Raw genomic sequence first — 20034 nt, 5'->3', positions numbered from 1 at the left:
CGCTATTTCCAACTTCCAATGACAGTGGCAGGTCGAGCGGCAGTTCGATGTACTCACTAGACATTCGAGCGGCTGGGAGCATAAATTGCCGGAACAGACCACAGTCATTAGCACTTTTTGTCATGTCCCCGCTTGAGCTATTCTTTGTTAGAGGTTTTGTCCTTGTTTTATCGGCCATGGTTTGCAAAGGGTTGGTACATACTGGATAACGACGCGGAGCCTCTCCAAATCAACAAGACCACACTCTTCGCCTGGAGTAAGTCTCGCGTGTGTAGCTTCCGTACTTCCAGGCTTTCCAGGTGTGTGGAACGCCAGATCGCCTTGAAGAAATCCAGATATTTTCGCGCCATTAGGAGCACTGAGGGCGGCCAGCGCACCTCCTCGCGGTCTATTCGTGACTTCTGGTCCGCACATATTGTACAAAGTTTGACTGCAACAACCTCCCTCGTCAACCACACGGCCGACACTTTGGGAGCAAGGCGTCCAAATATACCATCGCAAAAAGGCTGTGAACTCTTGCTGAAACCAAGACATGCTCATTCTCCCTCACCACATTCACAACACCTTCTTTGACACAGCCATCCAGGTTCATGTCGCAAAGGTGGAAACCACGACTCCAAGAAACAAAGAAGCCAATCACGACTCCACGCCAACCTGCGCATCTTCCCATTGTGGTAATTGTCATGAGCAAGTTTGCGCGGGAATGCTCCGAAATCCCGACAAAACAAAACAACTCGTCACCACACCACAAGCACAGACGTGGTGAAGAACTTGCTGACATATCATGCCTGTTGTGTATTAGACCTTATCGATTGGTCCGATCCGCCCGAGCCGAGGATAAGGTGAAGATGCCTGATGCGACGTGGTCCATTGCTAATATTGCATGCGACAAAAGCCAAGATGTGATATCATCGGTTCCCAACGGTATTAATCTCAAATAAGCTCCTCCGCTCTCTCTCCCTCCAATATGATTTTCGATCTTTTATTACCATTTCTATCCTCTTTCCTTGCTCACTTACCCTCCGGCCCGTCAGTCTCACACCTCAACAACATCACAATGTCTGTCGGAATCTACAGCCTCCCCAAGCTGCCCTATGCGTACGATGTTCGTCTATCAACCCATCAAGGTAAACATGCATATTTCTAACCTCTGTGACACATAGGCATTGGAGCCTAGCATCTCCGCGCAAATCATGGAGCTCCACCACAGCAAGCACCACCAGACATACGTGACAAACCTCAACAACGCGCTCAAGACATACGCAACTGCCACCTCATCCAACGATATTGCCGGGCAGATTGCTCTCCAGAACGCAATCAAGTTCAATGGCGGCGGCCATATTAACCACTCGCTGTTTTGGGAGAACTTGGCTCCCGCTACTTCTGCTGAGGCTAATCCTAAGAGTGCGGCAACCTTGATGGCTGCTATTAGCAAGACGTGGGGCAGCTTTGACGAGTTCAAGGCTGCGTTTACGAAGGCGCTTTTGGGACTGCAGGGCAGTGGATGGGGGTGGTTGGTCAAGGACGGTGGCAGCTTGAGGATTGTGACGACCAAGGATCAGGATCCGGTTGTGGGAGGGGAGGTGCCCATTTTTGGGGTGGACATGTGGGAGCATGCTTATTACTTGCAGGTGAGGTTTGACTCTGTGATGATGGCACATGGTTGTTGCTGACTGTTCTTTGTAGTATTTGAATGGTAAGGCGGCGTATGTTGACAACATCTGGAAGGTCATCAACTGGAAGACGGCTGAGTCTCGCTTCCAGGGAGGTCGCGACGATGTATTCAAGATTCTCAAGGCTTCCATCTAAATTGTCTGCTGGGTAGGGGAGATGAAAACACAGATTAGCACACACTTTACCCGCATATCATATCATCTGGCGGTGTGTCGCTGTTGCTCGCTTCCAAATCCAAATATTGATCAAATGATCATAATTATGAGTCCAATGTCTAAGTTCTGTTCGATTAACACCACTACACAACGTCACCAAGATCGCTCCCCGAGGCGGTGACAGCACCCTTCCCACATTCAGCACAACCAGCATTGTTGTAGCGTCATTGCCACGCGACCTAGTTACACATCTCGTATATATGCTACGCCACTGAGGTCCTGTTCCTGGATAATTTCCGAAATTGGCCAGAACCAGCTGCCGATGCATGTACGTGCCAGGGTCTTGTCTATACACTCGTGATATCTGGCGTGATTTGTGTTGCTCAACAGGACGACTTCTTCTAGTCATGGATACATGCCGTGAGTATGAGTTCGTTGTCGGGCCATCGCAGTTGTGATCAGCTCTTTTTGGTGGTTTCGCAACACGAACTGACCCAGAACTGTCAATACACTGACATTAGTGCAACTCGACATGGTGACCGTGTTGCACGACGGCATGGACCATGACTGTGGGTGTTTGTATCCCGGAACACAGTTCGAACGGTGTAGGGATAGTTCAAGTTGCGGGCCGAAATGGGTTCGGCAAGAGGCATGACTGTAGTGTCGTCACGAAAGTCAACTGTAGGTGAGGTTCTGGCCTTGTCATATTGTTGTTGATGAGAATTCAGCTGTCTATAAAGAGACCGAGTTTGAACGTCAATATCTTTTGTTCACCAACTTGGACAACGAAAACTTCACCTCATTTCATCGTCACTTGTCCATATTCAGCATGATAACCGTGTATTTGCTCACCTTGGCGCTCGGGTATGTCCGAATCTTTGACACGAAACATTAGCTTGCGTATTAACGTTTCCTAGTGCCACGCTCGTTTTGGCGACTGCCGAAACAGTTACAATTACAACAACAATCACAGAATGCGCAGCGTCCTGCTATTCTACCGTCTCCGTCTGCCCAAATACAGAGACTTACACGGAATTTCCGACATACTCTCCCACCTCACTCTTTACACCACCAACCGGAGCTCCATCTCCCACAGAAACCTATCCAACAGCTCCGTCTAGTAGCGTCACCTGGTCCATCACATCATCCCAGGAGTCATGTACAGATTCGTACGGCTGCAGTTACCCTGTTCCTACGCCGTCTTCGTACACGACGGAGTGGTCTGAGTTACCTGTGACGACGAGCTATGAGCCGTCTTCACCGGGCGAAGATACTTCATCAACCAGGGACTCTTGTTGGTCTTCACAAGATAGCCTGTCTGGCATCTATTCATCCACTTCTCAGTCTGGCTCGGAAAGTACAACGGGAACATACGATATTCCTATACCATCCTACTCTGTTCCCTCTGATATATCCTATTCGACCGGTACACAACCTACAGATACAGAGATATTTCCAACTCCAAGTCAGCCAAGTTCTTCATCAGACACTGGTTATCCCATTCCGTCTTATGAGTCTAGTGTGGACGCAACCACAACATCTTTTACACCAACGACATTTGTCACCAATACGAGGGAACAAAGTTCAACGGAAGACACTCCACCTGCGTATGGAACTACGACTGACGGTCCACCGCCATATGGTGACCCTCCTACTTACACGCAACCTCCAACCTATGGCTGACAAAACCCAGAGATATCTAATAGTTGAGATATTGGGAGAGCAACATACATTTCAGATTCTCATTACAAGAAACAATCCTTGGTACAGTTTTTTTTATTTAGTCTATCATGATCCCAGATCACTGATTCTATAGTCTATCGTTAAATACGAAACAATCTAACTCTTTTTTTTCGTAAACATCCTGAGTATATCTCTATGCTCTATGAGCCCTTGGAAAGGCAAACCACAGCCCACTTGCCATGCCATCCCCATCTTCTGGCACCGGTATCACCACCGCCACCCTCAGTGGCTTTCAATTCTTCGTCCTTGCCGGCGGGAAGGCCGACAACAACATCTGCCTTGCAGGTTCGCAGGGAGAGGACATTGACGCCAGATCCGGGACCCATGGGGCCAAGTGCAGTGGTCCATGGGGTTGTGGTATCCCAGTGAGCCTGTAAATCGTGTTAGCGTTTGGAATGGAATCAAAGGGGAAGGAAATGATTGCATACATCACCAGTCAGTTTTCGGTAGTTAAGATCCCCCTTAAAGATGGTGAGCTCAGCGCCCTTCATATCCTCGTGCAGCTCAGGAGCCTCGGCAGGCAAACGCCAGAAGCTGCCGCCCGCAGTCCAGTATCGGTTAGGTCGCATGATCAGCTGGCCTTCAGCATGAAGGTTGGCCCATTCCTGGAAGACAAAGAGGAGATCTTCGACTTCCTTGTCGGCAAGAGGGGCAGGAGTCTTGTCTTGCAGCTTCTCGTCATCGGTCTGGGTCTCGAAGAACTTCTTGGGGTCGGAAATGGCGTTAAGAAGGAGCGGGAAGTCGCCAGGAAGCACGTCAGAGACAAACCAGGGGATGGATTTGGGTCGAAGGACAATCTGCGTAGCCAGGCCAGATGTGAGAAGGAACCCGGCCAGGATAAGATCGACGTAGAGCTCAAAGCCGGAGTTGTCAAGAACAAAGTCAACACGGCGCTCCTTCTTGCCCTCGTCACGAGCCTTTTTGAGGGTCGCGTAAGCCTCGGGAAGGTCGTTGATCAGAATGTTCTTCTCGGCGGCCTTACGGGCCTGGCTTCCCTGGAGCTTCTGTATATCCTCGTAGGTGAGGTTGGTGAGCAGAGAAAGGTCAGTGGCATTACCCCAGAGGCAGATCTCAAACATTTCTGTAAAGAGCAGCTTCTCGGCCTCTTCGTTGTGGGTGGTGTCCTTGTTGGCGCGAATCTCGGTAACAAACTCCTTGTATCGAGTGGCCAGCTCGACAACAGCGTTGCGAGAGGTGCGGAAGGTGTCCATCTTTTGGCGCGAAAAGATGTCATAGTTCTTCCAGTGCTTGGTGAGGCTGAAGAATGTGCTGATGCGTCTGTTGGAACGGGAATTAGCACGGCGCCGTCTTTGTTCTCTCCATGTTGGGGCATTTCACCTACCGGTACATGTAGCATTCGGAGAACAGCCAAGGAACGTCCAACCACGAAGGGTTGCCTAATTGTTCAATCTCCTTGTTGTAGCGAGCAATCTCCTCGGGGTAGCCATCGTCAACGATGGGACTGAGAAAATTTGTTAGTTCGAGGTTTCGATATCGTACCGTCTCGTGAGTAGAACGTACGTTAGCTTGCGGTCGTGCAAAACCTCGTACTTTAGGTTGCCGAGCTGCTCGATAATCTTCTTGCCTTCGGCCTGCTTCTCAGAATCGTCGGTCTGGCCAACAGTGCGATGGACGTCGTCTATGGCACCAGTCTGCAAAATCGCAATAGTTAGGAACTGCTACCGTGTCCGTCGTCATTGTTGAAGAGGGATTCTTACCAGGATAACCGGCCAGCGGTTTCGCACAGAGTCGTGGGCGAACGACGTAGAGTCACTTGTGACAGACTTGGCTGCGAGTTGACATGTCAGCTAGGAGGACTCTTTCCAATGGGACGATAGGGAAGATTCGTACGGGTCTTGGTATCGTATTCCATCTTGAGCAATTAATCCAACAAAACAAACAGAAGTAGTGTATGTGTACGTGTAAAGGACAGAAATTTGAAACCAAAAAAAGATGCGAAACCCAAATGTCGGCGAGGGGCAGCTCCAATGTCTGGGCTAATAAATATCGCGGGGCGTTTTTAGTCTTCGATGTTCTTGGAGGGGCAACCAACTTGACGGGACCAGACTAGTACATGTAAGTTACTGATCAATCTGACAAGGATGAATCGCCAAAAAAATCTCATGCGGGTCTGCCGAAGAGATACAAATCGATGCACATGGAGGGAAAATGACGGGTCTTAACGATTTATTCCATTTCAATGTATACATCTGCAACAGCTGAAAATTGAGTGGAGTTTAAAGTATCCCGAGGTCGGTCTTGACTCTTCCCTGGCCAGCAGATAAACGCCAAAGCGCAAGTCTCATCTCGGCAAATTTGTTTGTTGCCGTCTTGTGTCCCTGAATGTCTTGTTGTACCTGACCTGTCATGGCGGCATTTACACTCACCACCCAATGGAATCACCAAAAGCCGTGTCGCACGAAATGAGTAATGCACCATGGCGTCTTCCTTCTGCGTGCTCAAGTGCCCAAGCAACAAGGTACCTAGGTACGTTATCGTGTAGCGGTGCTTGTCGCTTCACACGCAAAATGACGCTGGTGGATACTTCGTGTGGATGCTGGTGATACTCAATCTCCACGACCGACGTCATTTACTGGAGACTTTCTACTGGGTCTCAGGCAAGGTTCGTCTTTTCTATAGACACTTATTCGTCAATGAGACTCGTTGATGGTACAGCGTGCAGCCGATGGAAACTAATACAGCGAGGGAGAAAAAAAAAAAACTCTTCAAGTTGCGCGGAAAGAATGAACAAGCAAAGCATGGAGCAACGGACCACATTGGACCCGACATACGTCACCGGCAAATATCTTATCAACTGTAAAGATGTCAAGTACATACAAGTCTATCCTTTAGATCGTTATGGCCAGTAAAACATGTCGTCGCAGCACATGCTTAGACCGCAAGTCCGTGGCTACCCCAACAGACAACAATACCAACATGTGGCCCTTCATAAACAAAATACTCTATGCCAATCACTCACCACTCACTCTAGCCTCAGTAGACTCAAACCATGCTACCATGGTAGCCATCCTTCAGAGGCACTCTCGTTGTCCAGTTTCTCCAATGCACGTTTTAACACCTTTGTCGTTTCCTCAATCCTAGTCAAACCGAACATGTCGAAATGGTGACCCTCAACAGGAAACACGTATGTAAACGTATTCTTGTCGTAATCATCCCACCCCAGCCTCTTATCTATGCGGTGTTCATCAAGTCCAGGAATCCGAAAAGCATTGGCTTCTGGCGGCACGGGTTGCTTAGCTCGTAGCAGAATGATTTTGGGCCGCAGACCCTTGTCGTCTCCATCCCAGACAGGCATATCCCAATCGCAAACCATGCGGCTTGCCTGGGCCATGCATCTCCTCGACAGCATCTGGCTCCTTGTGAGGCCTTCTTCGAACACGTGCTCAGTTGAACCGGGCTTGTATCCTTTGAATGTGCCGGGATAGACAGTGTCAGCCATGACGATGGCAGCAACTTGGATGTCTTCATCGTCTATCAGTCGGCTGGCAATCTCCAGGCTGAGCATGCCGCCGAGGCTCCATCCTCCCAAATAGATCTGGATTCGACCGTCAATCGCTCTCCGGGTCGGAAAGCCTTTCGCGGTAACCGCTTTACGGATCAACGCGGTATAGAGCTCGCCGAGATCTGCGAGGCCGCCCTCAAACCCCTCCGGGTTGTAGAAGTACGGGTTTGAGATGCCATAAACGAACCTGTTCAGGACATCCAAGCAGTGATATGCAAAGGTCGTACCGCCCCCATCGTGGATGAGGAATATGGGTATCTCTGGTTGGCCATCCTTGTATGGCCGCTTTTGTTGTTGAATCAGCTCGACACCTTGGCCCAACTGCATCGCGATAATTCGGAGGTGTTGCCCTTTGTCAGCACGGGATGATTGACGGGTTGGTTTGCTCGCAAACAGGGCTGTTAACGCACTATGCGTCAAAACGATGTTGCAAGAAAGTGCGCTTTCACAGAGATTAGCTGGTTTGCTTCGGTGAGTCGGGGCTGGAGTGCATCGGAGTTTGGCTTGCATTCGATGCTCTGTGTCCGAATCCGAGATATTCGAAACTCGGCGACAACCTAGACTGTCCCTGGCGATTTCCTCCCCAACGTCTGCAGGCCCCAATATCAGTCCTGCGATGATGACGAAAATAATAATAAGAAGAAGAAGAGGGAGAAGGAAGAACAATTCAACGAAAGACGAGTCCAGCTGCCCCTACCTGCTGGCACAGCCTGCTGGTAATAGAGAGCAGAGGAATGGGCAGTGAATCGTGTTCAAAGGATGTTGAAGTGCATGTGAAGGCATACCACTTAAGACCTATGACGGAAGGATTGCCCTCAAAAATGCCCTCAATTGTGATGAAACACGCAGGACTAAAATACTGTAACATATGAGGTAATATATAATTCCGTGAATAGCGGGACACAAAGCGCCCGTCCAAGCGAAGCTCGGTGCTTCTGCCTCGAAGGGTTACCTGCTCAACGCACGTCCGATTGTGGTCGATTCGGGCCTCTCCGAATATCCTGGCGAACCGCTTGAATGACCAGGCTTACCTCCGACTGGCTGCATTGGCCCTTCCCACAGGGTCAGGAGATGGCCCAACAGCAATACATATATGCGCACAATGTAGTCGGTGGGCCTATAATCCATTTGACTTCGTTATTGTATGGCCTATAATTACATAGACGGCGGTTCAGCCAAATACCCATGCAACCGCCATAGCGAAAGGTGAAGTTCCATCACCGCCTTGCGCCTCCACTGCTTCAAGACCAGGATCTCGTTGTCATGGAAAAGTCTGGAAGCGTCTCTTAGTCTCTGAGCCTCAGACTCCCCAAGTAGCCATCGCAAATTGTGCACCATGACTTTGCTACCGTATTTTGCTCCGTCAATATCAAACGTCGCAAATTGCTTCGCGACATCCGCTTGATCGGGGAACCATAGAACACATCCTCGAGGCTTGGCGTCTTTCACGTCGTCCCAGTTCTTACAAGGCTGAAGTATTCTGTTGTCCTCTTCTGCCTCAATGTCCGCCCAGGATTTCAGGGCATCGACCACTTGGCGTCGCATCATTTCCAAAAGGAGATCTCCCATGTCTTTCCTCCACACAGCACGTCTGTTCTTGGCTGCCAATGCCATACCCGTCCGAGTTTTGAGAAGCATAGCGGCACCTCCCCGGCCCTCGCGGCCCATGCTATCAATTATTGATTTTCGTGATAATGCGTAGCTTATCAAGGGGCCACGTTGCGGTCGCGTGTTCGATGTGGGCGAAGAAGGTAGACCACGAACGGCAGTAGGTTGTGGCTGTCCTGCTGCTATCCTAGGGTCAGTGGTTTCATTTCCGTCTTTGGGTGCCTTCCTATGGTCTTTGAGGCTTTCGGAGGACGCTGTGCCTGGAGCCCACCATGGTGAGCCGTCTTCGGGGTGTTTGACCATTTCGAAATCTTGGAGGAAGTATCGCGGTAACTCGGTCCTCGTTATGGGGCACAGTCGTATGGGTGTCGCAAGCGCTTGGGCTGTAGATACCATTAGATGGGATTCGTTGAACACGTAATGAATGGGAAAGCCGACGCACCGTAAGGGTTGTTGGCCAACTTTTTCCTAAATCTGCCCATAGGCTTGCTTGGATTGTCCTTTCGTTGCCGTCGCCGCGCCTTCATCCAGTCTGGGTCGAAGATCGGGGACACTGGCAGGTCGCCTGCCGCGGTCGATATTGTCATACCGTCTGTGTTCAAGTGTATAGTACTGTCGCCATTGTTGTCAAAGCCCGATTCGACTCGCTTTTTCAGTGCATCCTTCGTCAGCGCTGCCCTGTCATATGAAGCCCATCTCAGAGTCTGGGCGCTCAAATCAATAGCCGGCAGCGGCTTGGGACGGAAGGGTATCCTCGTTATCATATTGAGTTGAATTGGCCAGGTTTCCTCATTTTTCCTGGTTGATGTTGTGTGAAGTCGAGGTCGTGACCTTGCCGAAATTGCTCGACAGTTTAGACAGTTTTGCTCGTTGGACGGTTTTTGGTGGAGAGCTAACTGATAGAGCTATCAGGCACTGTCCCTCCGCTGACGCTTCGGCTCCGAGCTCTACGACAGCAACCTCCATCGGCCAGCAAACGCCATCATGATGCGACCACGCGCTCTGCCAACCTTTAACAGGTTCGCGAGACTATCGCATCATAATTCTCGTTCTTTTGCTTTCTCCAGCAAGGCTGGGTCTGCTCCGACAATGGACTACATCCCTATGCCGTACATTGAAGAGACCTCAGTAGGCATCACCCACGAGACCAAACAAGCACCTCGGAATTGATGAGCTGACTTTCCCTCAACAGGCTGCGGGAAGGAAAACATGTTTGTTGGCCCAGAATTTCGAAAACAAACTGTGACATACAGCATAATACTAATTGGTCACAGGGGACATCTTCTCGAAGCTCTTGCAGGTTCGGACATCGCGACGATCCAAACCATGCCCAGGAAGCTAACATCCGTAGGAACGGATCGTTTGTCTCAACGGCGAAATTAACGATTACATGTCCGCATCAATTGTCGCGCAGCTCCTATGGCTCGAGTCCGATACGCCCGAGAAGCCCATTACGATGTATATAAACTCACCAGGAGGCTCGGTGACGTCAGGTAGAGCATCGCCACAAGCTTACCAAGTTGACATATGCTGACACGTAACGTAGGAATGGCCATCTACGATACCATGACATACATCAAATCGCCCGTGTCGACGGTCTGCGTCGGCGGCGCCGCGTCCATGGCAGCAATTCTACTGGCTGGCGGAGAGGCGGGCAAGCGATTCGCATTACCACACAGCTCAATCATGATTCACCAACCACTCGGAGGAACTCGCGGGCAAGCATCAGATATTTTGATCTACGCGAATCAAATACAACGCATTCGAGAGCAGTCTAACAAGATTATGCAATATCACTTGAATAAGGCCAAGGGCGGCGACAAGTACACGTTGGAGGAGATCAATGATATGATGGAGAGGGATAAATATCTTAGCGTTGAAGAGGCCCTGGAATTGGGAGTTATAGACGAGATCTTGACCAAGAGAACGGACAAGAAAGTTGAAGGAGAAGAAACAAAAAAGGACGCCTAACCTGGGCTAGCAGTGATCCGAGCATGACATCTTGGAACTTTGGCTTTCGCCCGGCTTTCGTTCCAGCGTTGGGACTTTGTAATCTAGAAACACCATCCACGAATAAACGAATGACTGAACAGAAACAGATCTCTTTTGATATCAATGATGCCGCAATGTACGTCTTGGAACTGAATGGTGAAGTTTGGCGCCGATGTCGGCGGAAGGAACAAAATTGACTGGTAAGAGTACGAAGGAGAATTTCATGAAGATTCGCAGCCAAAAACCAGAAATACCATTTCATACCGACGGAGATTAACACAGACTCCTACCCAAATCCCCGTTACGTGAGCCTCATACGTGACTTGTCAAAGCCCATGATATTCAGTCAGACTTGAGTGGTCGCACCATCTCGCTGGATGGCGCTGACGCTGGGCCAGCTACGACAAAGTCAAGCTCTGGTCCAATCATCTTCCTCCAATTACCTATAGTGGAACCCACCCTCGCCAACGGGGAACCTTGCAGCTTACCAGAAACGCTGAAGGACCCAATGGCAGCGCCGTCGGCCCGCCAAAGTCACAGGGACAAAAATCACAGGGTCAATCACAGGGACAAGCTAATAAAAATGACTTCAACTTGCTCGCGCCGAAACCGCTGATTTGGCCCTTTTTCCGTTTTCTTCTTTGGTTCCATGTCATACCAAATTCCACAACATCCAATTGGCTGCTGTGACTGTTGCTTCGCAATAGACAATTGGTTTGAGGTGTGATACATTGACGAGGAATTATCTTCAGCCCTTTTCCGGAATTGCAACCGAGTCATCCGCCCGCCTCCATCAACCTCGGACTAGCTACGATGCTGTCTGCTTTGCGGCAACGGCCTGCTGGCCTGTCTTCGCTGGCGAAAGCTAGCTTCACTCCTTCAAAAAGCCATGGGTATGTTCAATTATTTGTGTCAAGCTGCAATCTGCTACCAACCCAATATGGCGGACCGTCGCTAACACTTGCGACCATCTAGCCGGTTCCTATCTACGACATCGTCTCTCCGGGCAGACGACAAGCTGAATAAGATCTCATCGGCCATTACCCAACCCAAGTCACAAGGCGCCTCACAAGCCATGCTGTACGCCACGGGTCTTTCAGAAGACGATATGAATAAAGCTCAGGTCGGCATCTCGTCCGTCTGGTATGAAGGCAATCCTTGCAACATGCACCTCATGGATCTGTCAAAGGTTGTCCGGGAGTCGGTCGCGAAGGCTGGCCTTATTCCTTACCGATTCAACACTATTGGTGTCAGTGATGGTATTTCCATGGGCACTACTGGCATGCGATACTCCCTGCAGAGCCGGGAAATCATTGCCGATAGTATAGAGACGGTCATGAATGGTCAATGGTACGATGCCAATATCAGCTTGCCTGGTTGCGACAAGAACATGCCCGGTGTCGCCATTGCCTTTGGACGTGTGAACAGACCCAGCATCATGGTCTATGGTGGTACCATTAAGCCAGGTTGCGGCCAATCTGGCGAACCTCTTGATATCGTGTCTGCCTTCCAGGCGTATGGTCAATACATCACTGGCGAGATCACCGAAGAGCAGCGCTTCGATATTATCCGCCACGCCTGCCCTGGCAGTGGTGCTTGTGGCGGCATGTACACTGCCAATACCATGGCTACCGCTCTCGAGACAATGGGTCTCACTCTCCCAGGTAGTAGCAGCAGTCCTGCTGAAGATGCCAGCAAAATCGCAGAATGCGAGAGCGTTGGACCGGCCGTCAGAAACATTCTGAAGGAGGACATCCGACCTCGTGATATCATGACCCGACAGGCTTTTGAGAACGCCATGACTGTTGTTTCCATCCTTGGCGGCAGCACCAACGCGGTCCTCCATCTTATTGCTATCGCCGACTCTGTTGGCATTAAGTTGACCATCGATGACTTCCAGAATGTCTCTAACCGTGTCCCTCTGTTGGCGGATTTGAGACCATCTGGCAAATACGTCATGGAGGATGTTCACAAGATTGGCGGCACTCCCAGTCTGCTCAAGTTCCTCCTCAAGGAAGGTCTTCTTGATGGCTCCGGCATTACCGTGACTGGTAAGACCATGAAGCAGAATCTGGAGAATGTCCCCGACTTCCCAGCAGACCAGAAGATCATCCGACCCCTTAGCAATCCCATCAAAGCTACCGGCCACATTCAGATTCTTCGAGGATCGCTCGCCCCTGGCGGCAGTGTTGGCAAAATCACCGGAAAGGAGGGTCTCCAATTCACCGGCAAAGCCAAGGTCTACGACTCAGAAAACGACATGATTGCCAGTCTGGAGAGGGGAGAGATCAAGAAGGGCGAAAAGTCTGTCGTCATCATCCGATATGACGGTCCCAAGGGCGGTCCGGGAATGCCTGAAATGCTGAAGCCCTCTTCTGCTATCATGGGTGCCGGCCTTGGCAAGGACGTTGCGCTTTTGACTGACGGACGCTACTCTGGCGGTTCGCATGGCTTCATTATTGGCCACATTGTCCCTGAGGCTATTGTCGGTGGACCTATTGCCCTTGTTCAGAATGGAGACGAGATTATCATTGATGCTGAGAAGCAGGTCATTGACCTCAATGTCCCTGAGGCGGAGATGGAAGCTCGACGAAAGGCTTGGAAGGCTCCTGCTCCTAGGTATACTAAGGGTACCTTGAAGAAGTATGCGGCTTTGGTTAGCGATGCAAGTGAGGGCTGTGTCACGGATGGATCCGTCCACTAAAATATCTGGCTCCCATATTTGATTTGACGGGCTCGATACATCATATTTCATGTTGGATTTTGAAATTTATGGCGCTTCCGGGGGTTTTGTTGCCACCACGAACTGGCAGTATCAAAATGTAGGGACTGTTCAACTAGCAGAAAAGGATTGGGGCAATGTCCAAGTGATATCAAGTTTGGTAATACAAAGAATTGAACAGTATGAGGTTATTATTAAGCGACCGTGAAATTGGGGTACCCCTTATATATCTTAACACCTACGAGACGCAGTTTGAAGAGAACTTTCATTCCCATGCTCCTTGCAATGCAACGCCAAATCACCGAATAACACGCATTAAATTATTCACATCAATCTCCCAATCTCCATCCGCCCAAAATTATCATCACGGGATGCACCTCATGACTTCTTAGTGTTGTAGGCATTAACAAACGCCGCTTTGTCCTTCATCGTAAGGCCGACACGCTTGACTCTACTTAGCCTGGCAAGCGCTTCTCCGACACGATCCAAGACCCTTTGCTCATCGGCCGAAGCATCCGGCGAGCCCTCCTTTCTGTACTTCAGCTCACTGGAGCCGTTGGACGTATGAGCCCCATTGACCTTGGCAGCAGCAGTGTTCATTTGACTCTCTGCAATGCGGACACGAATGCAAGTGGTTGGTCGTGATAGGAGATTCCACAAGAATCCGAGCCATAATCCAGGTACGGGAGTCGTAACATCTGAGGGAGTATATCGAATGCTCACGGGGAACATTGCCACATCGGAAGGAGTCTCCACCAACGAGGGACTGAATGGCAGAATAGCTTTGCCGTTGCTAGTACCGCATTCTGGGAACACAGCAATCACACGGTCAGGATAGGCTTCCAACAAGTCTTCGATGTCGACCAATTTCGCATCCGGCGGAGCTGTCGTCCTGACCGGACTTAGTGCCTGCATAATAGCGCCGAACAAACTAACACGCTGAACTCGTCTTTCGCCAGGATACGATACGGTGAAGATGGGATCGAAGATGGCCGCCAGGTACACGGCGTCGATGGGACTGCTGAAGTTGGCGGCGATGATGGAGCCTGGGTGAGGAAAGCGTTGAAGAGGCTGGTCCGACAGAGTTCCACGCTTGACGCCGTCGAGCTGTAAGTCCACCCACCAGATACCTGGGATAGCCATCAGACCCCATAGTGCCATCTTGCGTGCGACGACGGGCAACGGCAAGTGGTGGAACAGCATGAAGTAGCTGGCGGCGTAGGCGATGAAGAATGGAAGCCGGAATATAAAGAGTAGGGTGTGCGTCAGAATCGAGACGGCAGACAGAGGAGTCGTCACCGGGAGGAATGGCGAGATGCCGGTTGCTATCAGATGGCGGTGCGGTTAGCTCTGGGACGGCTCAGGCGACAGACAGGGCGAGATAGATGATCATTCGCTGTATTGTAGGACTTGGCTCATACCTCGATCTCGAAACTGACTAAACTTCTCCATTTTTGCTGAACAGGTTGGATACCTCCCAGCGGAACTATAGGATGCGACGTGGACAGCGGTGATGGATGTCGAGATGTCGAAATACAACCACTTGTGGAGGTCAACGAGGCCGGTTCGGGCAACGGCGTACAGAGCAGCTCCAGCAGTTGAGCAGTCGATGGAGTAAAAGAATAGCTATTAGAATCGATGAGAAGAGAAAGGCTGTGTCTCCTCTCCTCCGACGACCTGACGCAGGATAGGCGACTCGCGGGGTGGAGCAACTTATAAACTATCTGTCTGGTCGCAAATGATCCGATGTGCTGACAAGCTGGTCCCTTTTGCGACACTCGCGACTCACTGACTGGTGGGATAAGCTTCTGCAGCTCGGGGTTTGGGCTGCCTTGGCCGGGCGTGGTTGGGTCTGGTCTAGTCGACTGGGTTGGATTTTTGCCCGTTGTGCGTTGTGGGGGGTGGGAACAATCAATGTTTCGCTGAGAACGTCATTTTTTGGGCGTTTCGAATTGAAATGCTCCCAGACATGTGAATGTTGGCTTTGTGTGTGCCCAAGTGTTCTGGTTGAAGCTGTGGCTGAATGGGGCTGAAGACATCAAGTGTGGCGCGCGAGTAACGGTTGCCCCTCGCGACTCGGATAAACAACGCCACGGTGTGATTATCCGCATCAGCAGGCTCATGGAGAATGGTGATTGATCCACATGGACCAGGGGAGTCAAGTCAGGCAGCTTGTATTGATAGGCCGATGTCAAAATAACTAATAGCGTTTCGATCAAGTAGCGCGCTTGAGAACCATCTTTTCTCGTCGACGTTCATACATATTCATCCCAACTTTGAGCAAACGAGGCGTGAGCAAGCTGAGCCGCGGCAAGGGTTTGCGATATTACAACACGTTAATTGCGATTGCGGTTTGAAGGAGCACTGCTCCCACCTTCCTCCACTTTGTTTACCTCGATCTCCGGTATTTCCTATTTCGCTGCGGACTGGGCTTTCTCCGGTAAACGATATACTTCTATCATCATGGAAACCTCAGACATCCAGGTTCGTGTTTTGCTTTTGTATGTCTGCGGCCGCACAAAGTTCATGACTGACCGTGATGGCGATTGTATTCTAGTTGCAGCCTTTACGAGCATCCAAGATGAGCCGTCTGCCTGGCCCAGCAGTTCACGCAGGACTGAGCGAACTGAGCGAGTCGCAACACAATACCCGCGTGCAGACGTCGATTCCAGTCCCGCCAGGGTTCAAATCCAACCTGAAGAGAGAGATTCCCCAGCCTGGTAAAGTGTTCCAACAAAGCTGTAAGAAGGATTAGGGCCATAAAGCTAATTGACGTCATGTCGTAGCACAACAATCGGATGCGAAGCGCAAACCATTGTCCGACCGAGCAGTCGAGTATCCAGCGTCTGCTTCTGCCTCAGCTGCTGGCAAGCTTGCTCTTAAGGGACAAACTTTACCACAGGTATGCTGCTACACTCTTGCCCTGTATTCACCGCGCGAATCCTGTGAAGGCTTTTGTTTTGGGGGGAAGCCATCCAGATATCTAACAGACTGATACAGCTAAAACGACCAAGTCGACAAACAACGAATACTACCGCCTCATCCCTAAACAGCTTTGCAAAGAGCTTTGGTCCTGGTCGCCATCAACCCGATCGGTCACACCATGCGTCATCTAGATCCAGCCATGCCCGTTCGAAAAGCCAAGTTGCCAGACCGCGAACTGCACACGGTCATCGCCCAGAAGATGATTTCGATGAGCCAACGTCTAGTAATGGTACGGTGTCATACCCAAATTCTACCTACAGTCTTCAAAGCACCAAACTCAGACACATGGCATCAACACCGGCATTCTCCTGCAACAGAGAAAGTTCTCTTACGGCAAAGTTCAAAAGTTTGAGCATTCAAGACGATGCGTGCGACGTCAACGGATGTCGAGTGGCATCCGGATATGAAATGACGACGCTTTCTGCTTCTTCGCCTCGAAGTGCTGTCCTTGCACCAACTATTACTATAAGAACGAAAAAGGCAGAGCCAGAGCAAGATCGCTCAATCTCAATGGAGACTTAGGCAGTCCCTCCAAAGACACCGAGCAGCAGGCAGATGGTGAAGCAAATGGTCAAGGTCGAGCATTGCATTTCGGCATTTAAGAACTCTCCAACCAAGTCCCCCTCTCCTTACAAATTCTTGAGAAAAGATTCTAACTTGGCTGGATTCGCAGCTTGGGATGTCGATGGCAGGGTGGACAGCATGGAGTCACAGTTCAAGGAGCTCAAGAACATGGTTAACACGACCCTGGTGGAGCGCAAAGGCCACGAGGACGCTCTTGAGATCGCCAAGACCAGAGGTAAACCCCCAACTAAAGGTATATTTGTTGCGAGAGCAGTCACGCTAACGGACTTCGCAGTCTCGGAGCTCGAAGATTATCGTCAGAGGCTTGAGGAGCGGAATGACATCTTGAAAGCTGATTTGGATACAGCAAAAGACGAAGTCAGACACGCACAGTATGAGTTGGAGAAGCTTCAATGGCAGCAGACCCGAGATATGGACGACATGAACAGGCGGCATCGCGAAACTGTTGATGATCTCTCAAGACAACATCGAACAGCCATTGAAGATTTAAGTAAAGAGTTAGATCAACTGAAAGACGAAGAAACAAAAGAGCACCAGGCAAGAATCGATGGCCTGAATCGACACTATCAGCAAGAGTTGGAAGAAGAACGCCAAAAGAAGGAGCGCGCGATCCAAGATCTGAGATCACGGATGGGTAACGAGCAACAAGACTTGAATCTCGAGCTGCAGCGGAAGGATCGGGAAATTCGAGACGCTCGGCTAGAGTGCGACAACCTTAGGGATGACCTCGAACGTGAACGGTCGCTCAAAGGAAGTCTTCAGACCAACATCACAGAGCTGTCAGCAGCAAATACGACGCTGGAAGCCAAAATCAACTCACTTCGCTCCCATGTGGAATTCCTCGAATCTGATAGCAAAGCTCAGTCAGACTCGTTCGCCAGCATGGAGGCGAGATTACAGGAAGCTCTCGCCGCAGCAGAGGAAGCCCGTCAGAAACTCATCAAGGAAGAAACCGAAAGGCGTGTGCTGTTCAACAAGTACCAAGAGCTCAAGGGCAATATTCGAGTCATGTGCAGAGTCCGACCTTCAATCACTGACGATGGCTCTGAGGAAGCCGGTATCTCATTTCCCGACGAGAAGACTTCGGCAGAAATTGTCTTGGCCGGGCCGGAGGAGAAGAGCAGCCTTGGTGTTGTATCAAGAAAAAACTATCCATTCGAGTTTGATAGAGTATTTGCTCCTGCCGTTCAAAACGACGAAATTTTTGGGGAAATATCCCAGCTTGTGCAAAGCGCTTTGGACGGGTACAACGTTTGCATCTTCTGTTATGGTCAGACTGGGTCCGGGAAGACGTACACTATGTCTTCTGAGGACGGTATGATCCCTAGAGCGACGCATATGATTTACGACACCATGACCAAACTCAGAGAAAAGTCTTGGGAATACACAATGGAGGGTTCGTTTGTGGAAGTTTATAATGAGGAGCTCAATGATCTTCTCACTCCAAACGATCGCTCCGGAGAAGGCAGGTCAAAGAGGCTAGAGATCCGCCACGATGAGTCCCGCAAGCAAACAACCATTGTCAACTGCAAAACAGTTCAACTCAACTCGGCATCCAGCGTAGAGAGAATCCTTGAGGAAGCCCAAAAGAACCGATCAGTTGCTGCCACGAAGGCAAACGAACGATCATCCCGGTCTCACAGCGTCTTTATCCTAAAACTTGTGGGTGAGAATATGGCGACGGGCGAGCGCTGTGAAGGCACCTTGAATCTCGTGGATCTGGCTGGATCTGAGCGACTGAAGCACTCACAGGCGGAGGGCGATAGGATGAGGGAGACTCAAAACATTAACAAAAGTTTGAGTTGTCTTGGTGATGTGATTGAGGCCCTCGGCAGGGGATCTGGTCACATTCCGTACCGAAACTCCAAACTCACGCATTTATTGCAGTACAGTCTAGGTGGTAACAGCAAGACACTAATGTTTGTAATGGTATCTCCTATGGAGACACATTTGAAGGAAACCCTGACAAGCTTGCGATTTGCCACAAAGGTATGATGACACAAAAGATAGCTCTCTTCAAATAAGATGCTAACACAGCAGAACAGGTGCATAATACCCATATCGGCACGGCAAAAGCAACCAAGAAGATAAGGGGATCTGAATAAGTCTCGGAGGAAGTGTTTATGAGTGTGTGATTCAGGCGTCTCGGTTTTACGAAGTTACATGATGTATGCAGGCATAATCTGATTGATTGCTTTTTGGGCGGAGTTTGGAAAATGTATTTCTGGCAAGGAGCGTGCCTCTTTCATTTGGACGCACGAGGATGGCTTGGGTTGGGCATGTAAAAGACCCAATACAGCACGCTTATCATGAAATTTGTTCCAGTAATCACTCAACTCAGTATTGCTGTTGAGGTCTGTAGTTGGTTCGGGATACACCGCCTGAGAGCCGTAGCACTTGGACACAACTTGTACTGTGATTGATGCACAAGTACAACGGACTTTGGCAAGTTTCAATCTCAAGTGTAAAGAAATCTACTCGAATTGGACAGTGCAGTATCCAGTATGGCAATAACAAAGGCTGCGGAGCGGAACAGAGCTCTACTGCTAGGCACAACTCAACTCCGCTTGCGTTCTACGACGTCAAGCATAAACTTGTATTGTCCGTGACTACAGAACAAGCCTCTCAGTTCTGCATATTCCGCAAAGCGGGAATTGCCATGACGTAGAATCAAGACGCACCCAGTCACAGTGTTGTTCGTGGAACGACGGGCTTTGCAGTTTTATCCAGTTTATCAGGTACGGCCAAACACCAGCCATAATAAGTGGGCGAGAGGAGCACACTCTAATCGCTTGCAGTTAGTGTCCTGTCATCAACTTGCATTAGTTTGTTGGAGACGCCACTGATACAGCCGATTGGTTTGGTCCTAGCTGCTTCGTGTGGGATGTTGTGGTGTCAGTGTATGCCTCACTGGATATACGTAACTACTTTGTCAATGTGGTAATTTCATGTTTTGTAAGGGAGTATTAATTTGGAAAACGAGCCAGTTGAGTATTCCGGTCCCTCCGTTGAATTTCTGGCAACGGAAACTATATAAAGCTCAAGAG

General features: G+C 50.0%; 7 protein-coding genes across 7 annotated transcripts; 4 read left to right on the top strand and 3 right to left on the bottom strand.

Annotated features, from left to right (window-relative positions):
* Positions 1-1057: 1057 nt before the first annotated feature.
* VFPPC_07875 (Superoxide dismutase) lies at positions 1058-1809 on the top strand (the record flags this gene model as incomplete). Its single annotated transcript, XM_018286673.1, has 3 exons — positions 1058-1105; positions 1164-1631; positions 1687-1809. The coding sequence occupies 3 exons, from the start codon at positions 1058-1060 to the stop codon at positions 1807-1809; spliced, it is 639 nt and encodes a 212-aa protein (XP_018143397.1).
* Positions 1810-3712: 1903 nt separating this feature from the next.
* On the bottom strand, positions 3713-5445 carry VFPPC_16007 (hypothetical protein; the record flags this gene model as incomplete). Its single annotated transcript, XM_018293760.1, has 6 exons — positions 3713-3943; positions 4001-4850; positions 4915-5034; positions 5094-5224; positions 5291-5361; positions 5424-5445. 6 exons carry the CDS (start codon positions 5443-5445, stop codon positions 3713-3715), a joined length of 1425 nt encoding a protein of 474 aa, XP_018143396.1.
* Positions 5446-8250: 2805 nt separating this feature from the next.
* On the bottom strand, positions 8251-9467 carry VFPPC_07872 (esterase-like protein; the record flags this gene model as incomplete). Its single annotated transcript, XM_018286671.1, has 2 exons — positions 8251-9086; positions 9146-9467. The coding sequence occupies 2 exons, from the start codon at positions 9465-9467 to the stop codon at positions 8251-8253; spliced, it is 1158 nt and encodes a 385-aa protein (XP_018143394.1).
* Positions 9468-9792: 325 nt separating this feature from the next.
* Positions 9793-10674, top strand: VFPPC_07871 (peptidase S14, ClpP; the record flags this gene model as incomplete). The annotated part of the gene is made up of 5 exons (XM_018286670.1): positions 9793-9831; positions 9896-9914; positions 9978-10003; positions 10055-10196; positions 10250-10674. 5 exons carry the CDS (start codon positions 9793-9795, stop codon positions 10672-10674), a joined length of 651 nt encoding a protein of 216 aa, XP_018143393.1.
* An 834-nt stretch (positions 10675-11508) lies between these two features.
* On the top strand, positions 11509-13399 carry VFPPC_07870 (dihydroxy-acid dehydratase; the record flags this gene model as incomplete). Its single annotated transcript, XM_018286669.1, has 2 exons — positions 11509-11588; positions 11671-13399. 2 exons carry the CDS (start codon positions 11509-11511, stop codon positions 13397-13399), a joined length of 1809 nt encoding a protein of 602 aa, XP_018143392.1.
* A 396-nt stretch (positions 13400-13795) lies between these two features.
* On the bottom strand, positions 13796-14869 carry VFPPC_14321 (vacuolar protein sorting protein; the record flags this gene model as incomplete). Its single annotated transcript, XM_018292090.1, has 2 exons — positions 13796-14742; positions 14839-14869. The coding sequence occupies 2 exons, from the start codon at positions 14867-14869 to the stop codon at positions 13796-13798; spliced, it is 978 nt and encodes a 325-aa protein (XP_018143391.1).
* Positions 14870-15880: 1011 nt separating this feature from the next.
* On the top strand, positions 15881-19092 carry VFPPC_07869 (kinesin motor domain-containing protein; the record flags this gene model as incomplete). The annotated part of the gene is made up of 7 exons (XM_022428590.1): positions 15881-15901; positions 15975-16137; positions 16204-16319; positions 16418-16631; positions 17076-17201; positions 17262-18976; positions 19033-19092. 7 exons carry the CDS (start codon positions 15881-15883, stop codon positions 19090-19092), a joined length of 2415 nt encoding a protein of 804 aa, XP_022284384.1.
* Between the last annotated feature and the right edge of the window lie 942 nt (positions 19093-20034).

Source organism: Pochonia chlamydosporia, chromosome 4 (genome assembly GCF_001653235.2).
Source record: "Pochonia chlamydosporia 170 chromosome 4, whole genome shotgun sequence".
In the NCBI taxonomy this organism is placed as follows: Eukaryota; Fungi; Ascomycota; class Sordariomycetes; order Hypocreales; family Clavicipitaceae; genus Pochonia; species Pochonia chlamydosporia.
The sequence above is the reverse complement of the archived record's forward strand: the minus strand, read 5'-3'. Positions and strand labels throughout refer to the sequence as shown.